The sequence below is a fragment of the Chenopodium album genome, chromosome 6 (assembly GCF_948465745.1).
Source record: "Chenopodium album chromosome 6, dcCheAlbu1.1, whole genome shotgun sequence".
In the NCBI taxonomy this organism is placed as follows: Eukaryota; Viridiplantae; Streptophyta; class Magnoliopsida; order Caryophyllales; family Amaranthaceae; genus Chenopodium; species Chenopodium album.
The window spans coordinates 32,729,951-32,735,950 of record NC_137839.1 but is presented as its reverse complement, the minus strand read 5'-3'; the positions used below and the strand labels follow the sequence as shown (position 1 = coordinate 32,735,950).

The window sequence follows — 6,000 nt, the reverse complement described above, 5'->3', positions numbered from 1 at the left end:
ATCAGAATAAAGTAGAGGCCTATAATTAGGGCAGGTTCAATCTCTTTTAGGTTGGATTTGTACCTTCATCCCCGAACCCTTATTTGGTTCAAGACCTTATGGAGTTGACGATCTCTTGGATCGTTAAGGGGTGTAACCTTCACCCTGTGAACGGTTTACAAGTTCCTAAAACTTGTTGGCGACTCTTTTGCTCTATCTTCTTCCCTTTTGGACGCCACCGTACTTTAGTGTATGATCACAGTGGGGTTCAAGCTAGGGGATTAACGCTTGAAATTATTCCCTACAATACCTTAAAAAGGAATATTAGTTACCGTTTTGTAATTTTGTTGGGGTTAATCATCACGGGCAAACCATTTTGTTTGGTTGTGCACTAGTATCTCGTGAGACTTCGAAAACATTTGAGTGGGTTTTCTCTAACTGGTTGCGGTGTATGGGTGAAAAACAACCCATTGGGATTCTAACGGATCAGGACCCGGCAATGAGGAAAGCGTTAAAGCTGGCCATGAAAGGAAGCACTCACCGATGGTGCATTTGGCACATTAATCAGAAATTGGGTAAGAAATTGGGCAAGCTCTCTGATTATCCAGTTATTCATGATGACCTCAAGAATGCAATTTATGACAATTTAGACTGTGAAGAGTTTGAGAGTAATTGGCAAGCGGTCATCCAGAAGCACGAATTAGAAGATGATGAATGGCTAACAGGTTTGTGAGTTTATGTATTTAATTGGCTGTATGGGTGGGTATTGTTGTTTATTATATGTCCCCTATATGGGTATTATTGTTTATTATATGTCCCCTGTTGGGGTGTTTAGTATTTGATTACCTTTTTGCTAGTATGTGCCCTATTGACTGGGAACTGGTGTTGTTTACTTCTTTGTGTGTGTTTTGCCTTGTGTGTTCTGATGTGGGTGTGTCTATTGGATGTGGAGGACCTTGTGGTTTTGAGTTTTGCTAACTAGGCATACAAACATGATGATGAATACTAGCAAAATCTACCGGCAGGGTTGTATGAGGAGCGTCAGATGTGGGTGGCTGCCTATTTGAAGCACTTGTGTTTGGGCTAGCATGAAAACATCGCAGCGTGTTGAGAGTATTCATAGGTTTTTTTTAATGGATACTTGAGCAAGCACACATTGTTATCTAAGTTTGTAGAGCGGTATGTCGATGCGTTGGAGGTTAGATCAACTAGTGAGAAAAGGGCTTATGACAATAATGAGAGGTATGTTCGACAAGCATACAGTGATTTTCCAACTGAATTGGTTTTCCAGAAGGTATACACGAATGCCAATTTCAAGGAAATGCAAAGAGAGTGCAGTCGCGTAATGTATGTGAGTGAGACAAGTAGAAACAAACTTTCTGATAATGTGACTGAACAAGTTGTAGAGGATCGAGTGTGGTATGAGCCAAAAAAATATAGGAAGGAGCTGAGAACCCTTCAAACAGAAAGAGGGAGTATAAGCTTTTGTATGATAGTTCAACTAAAGAAGTTTCGTGTGACTGTAGGTTGTTTGATTGTACTGGCATTATTTGTCGCCACATGATAAAGGTGTATGAGAAGAGTAATTGCTATGAAATACCTTATAAATACATTTTACGGAGGTGGAGGAAAGATGTCATAAGAAAGTACACAAGGGTGAAGGTTTGTTACCATGACCCTAACAAAATAGCAGAGGTTTGTAGGTTTGACAAAATAATGGTCAAGTTTGGTTCGCTGTGTTCCAAGGCATTGGCTTACCCTAAATCAACTACAGTGGTCTTGCAAGCATTACAGCTTCTAGATCTACAAGTAGATGAGAAGATCGTAGTGGCTACCAAGAAGGGGTTAGTTGGAACACCTTCATCTGTCTGCAGGGAAAAATGAAATGATTGTACACCTTCGACGCAAAGACAAGGTAGTTGTGACCCCCAAAATGGTGAAGATCCGATAATACCTAAAGACCCTCCCCTTCCTAAAAGGCCTGCTCATCACACCACTGATTCAAGATATAAGTCGTGTCTTGAGAAACCTAGAAAGACCGCGAAAACGTCGAAGACCACACAAGGAAAAAAGAATAAAGAGTCACAGGCAGCCTTTACTACTCCGAGTTCATCAACCATGCATGTAATCTGCTTTGCCTTTGTTTTAATTATTATTCCAGACTTAGTTCAATTCCATATATTAGTTGACTTTTGACACCATATGTATGTAGGCAACTCCCTCCGCTCCAATATGGTTCAGCACCACCCTTATTATCAATACAGCCCACATTCTGCTGGAGGTATACAAATGGTCGATATGGATGGGTCAATTGGGTACTTTACTTCCGTTGGTGGTGGTGTTCAGCAATTTAATGGTTCCCATATATATCCGAGGGTGGCTACCTTCCTTATCCGCAAATTCCATTTGTGAGGGGTCCTTATCCAATCCCCGTATGTGGGTGGAGAAGCCCGTTGTCTCCTACATCAGCTGCATCTAGGCAAGGTGGTTTCGTCCCCATACTTTCACGTCCAAAGCTGCCTACTACTCCACCACCAACTCCGACCGCAGCACAAAGGAGTTAGCGTATTGTTTTGAACGGTTGTCTGACCATGATCTTAGCGTCAATTAGTGTACTTACCCTTTTAAGAATTAATTGGTATTTTTTGTAATACTCTTAACACATTCCTCCATCATTTGACAAATGATCTCTAACAACATCGATTGGAATGTTACTTTTAACAGTTAACCCAACGATTAAATCATGTTTCTGTAATTACTATCATGCAACACTACAATATTTAGTATGTTTAGGGTCATTAAAACATGTTTGTGTATCATATTTAATGGAATTTTTTATACCAGTGATAATTAAAAGGGTTCCACTAACTTCTAGATTTTAAATACAAGTGGTTTTAGTGTCACTAAAAAATGTACACCACAGCGTACCACTGACATATAGAAGTGTACCACTGAAAGTAAGATTCATTATGATCTCGAAATATTTATTAGTGGTCAAGGGTTTAGGGTTTTAGGGTTACAATTTTAAAAAGGGGGGGATATAATAACCCGAAAAACCTAAAACCCGAACCGTTTTGAATATTAGAAATTTTGGTTATCGGTTAACCCGTACCGTTCGATACGAATACCTATCCCATGCTCACCCCCTACAACCGATTTAGTATATATATAGGTACTCTTCTAGAAAAGTGTATATATAGGTACTCTTCTAGTTTACTTTGTTCAAATACGGGGATTTAGTGTTATTATACCACCTATAAGAGAAAAACAATATATTTAGTGTTAATATACCACGTAAAGAGAAAAACAATAGATTTAATGTAAGTTTAGATAAACTGTTATAAAGTTTGGATTAACTTCATACTTAACTTCATACCTACGAGATAGTCTTTCAATTGTTATAGGTGTTTCTTGTTATTCTGGACCAGCCTTACTTTGAGAGTGAAAGTACTTAGCTTTATTATGTGATTTGGGTGATAGAATAGGACAAGAATGGATTTAGTGTTTGTAGGGTACCACTAAATGGAAAAAGGGTGCCACTTTGCATATGGATACACAATTATCTATATCAAAGGTTCCACTCACATATGTTAAAGAATGGTTTAGGGTACCACCAAAGTAATGACGGGTACCACTATGGTAATTAAAAAACTGCTATGTATGCTTCAATGGACAATTTCGTAGCTAAATGGGAATAAATGACCTTGTAATGATATTGTGAATTTATAAAATTACCAATCACAACCTATGACTACAAATGCAATCACTAGTAGAAAAAGATAAATGCGCACCGACAAATACGCACTGGTTATTGAAAACCGGTGCCAAAAATGCAAGTCTAGACCACAAAAATAAAATAGGCGAAAATGTCACCGGTTAACCGGTGCCTTTTTCCCAAATATTTTCTAAATTTGAACACGCTCTCTCTCCTCACTCTTTCCTCTCTATCTCTCGCTCTCTCTCCTCTGTTCCTTTGTCCCTCTCTCCTCTCAAACTCTCTGTCTCCTCTCTTTTCACGCTCCACCGCAACCACCACCAGCGCAACCATCCTCTCTCTCCTCTTTCTCCATCCTAGCTTCCCACCGCAGTCATCACCAGCGCAACCCTCCCCTCCCTCCATCCTAGCTTCCCACCACCAGCCACCACCACCACAGTCATCACTAATGGCGCAAGCCCCTAAAAAACTAGGAGAACGATACCTAGATCTGTAATGGCGACACTGCTCCTCACAAGGTTTATCCATCCTTTGTTTTGTTAATTTTGTATAATTTAGGTTAGGGTTTTGATTTCATTTAGTTTTTGGGTTTTGATTTTGGATTTTGTGATTTGGTTGTTGTTTTTGAGTTTGAATTTGTATGTGATGTTTGATTTTGAGTTTGATTTTGTCCTTCTTGTTATGATTATTATCGTAATTTGTATGTATGTTTCATTTCGATTTTGACTTTGATTTTGTCCCCCTTTTTGATTTTTCTTGTAATTTTGATATTCAATTGTTTTTACTTAGTTTAGATTATGGGTTTAATTGGGTTTTAGTAGCCTTATCACTTAACAGACTTTATATTATGTTTTGGGGTTTTGTTAATTTGTTTTATAAGTAAAATTGTAGAAATCTCCCATATATTAGTTATGTTCAATTTAATTGCCTTAAATTAAAAATGTCAGACGATGTGAAACCCGAAGAGCTTTACATCTTGTTAGTCTGTTCTTGAGATCAATGCATGCATGTATTGGAAGGTTTGATCATAAAGGTAAAGGGGTTTCACTTAAAGGGCATAATGCATCATTGGTTGTATTAGGGACTTTTTTTTATTGTGGTTCGGGTGGTACGGGTTTAACCAGGGTTCGTTTTTTACCATTACGAAGGCGTATAGCGAAAGTGGGGCGGTGTATGGGCAGTGGAGTGCCGTAGGGAGGACTGCTGTTACTACAACTCTTGCGGGTGCAACGACTGCCCTCACTACTTTGTTTGGAAAAAGGCAATTTTCAAAATTTTTGAGGTGTTTTTATTTTTGGACTTTTGTTTTCGTGCATATATTAAATTTACATGAAGAAACACAATTATCAAGGAAATTTGGTGCCAAATTATTCCGTGTATTTCTTGAATTGTGATTAAATAATACTACAAATACAACAATATAATAATTATGCAATCAAACTTTATAAGGTAGCAATGTACGGAGTAGCGTATAATATAATGCATATTACATCCTAATTTGAGGCATGAAATAAATGCATTTTGGCTGGAAAACTTCAATTATCTGGCTGGACAACTTATGTTTAAACCTTACAACTATATATATAAGTTTGTCTAAAATGAAAGTGTAAATTAGAATATGATGCAGAAAAGTCAAAACTTTACTCTTGTAGTTTGCATATTTTCAATTGAGATCAATGTCTACTGAGAAATGAACTAGGGAAAGACTGTGGTACCTTTAAGTCATTGACCTTGGACTTATCTTTATTTGGTTATTTGCATTTCTTTTATTCTTCATTTTGTTTCTTTTGTCTCTGTCAGGCAAACTTGTCAACTTCTAAACATAATCATTTGATGCCACCCCCAAATTTCCATCCTTTTTGTATGTTGCTCCATGTTTGTTTGTCATACAAAAGTAATGAAAACAAATTATTTTAGGCGACGAGTACACTAAAGAATGAGACTTGCTGATCCAAGAAGGGGGAAAAATCTTACTATATGACTTTGTATCATTCTTTTTCATTTTCATTATCTGTGCATGAATTATATGGGGTTCCTTATTCTATTTTTCGATTACCCTAGACTCATGCATATATGAACATGTCTTTAGTTATATGTAAGAGAATGGGATGGATATTTTACTCTCTTTTTGTGTGTGTGGATTGGCTCGATTGGTGAAATTCTTGCTAGACAGTATAAGTGATCCATGGTTTTCATTGGTACTTTGACTATAAACTAAGATGCCTTTTCTTATTTGTGGTATATATGGGAGATCACAGTCATCCATCTGAATTTTCATTGGAGAGTTTGCTTGTGATTCTTTTATG

General features: G+C 37.5%; 1 protein-coding gene across 1 annotated transcript; it reads left to right on the top strand.

Annotated features, from left to right (window-relative positions):
• The first annotated feature begins 478 nt into the window (after positions 1-478).
• On the top strand, positions 479-1,863 carry LOC145636861 (protein FAR1-RELATED SEQUENCE 5-like). The gene is made up of 3 exons (XM_081688400.1): positions 479-704; positions 1,155-1,398; positions 1,506-1,863. The coding sequence occupies exons 1-3, from the start codon at positions 479-481 to the stop codon at positions 1,861-1,863; spliced, it is 828 nt and encodes a 275-aa protein (XP_081544526.1).
• Positions 1,864-6,000: the final 4,137 nt, after the last annotated feature.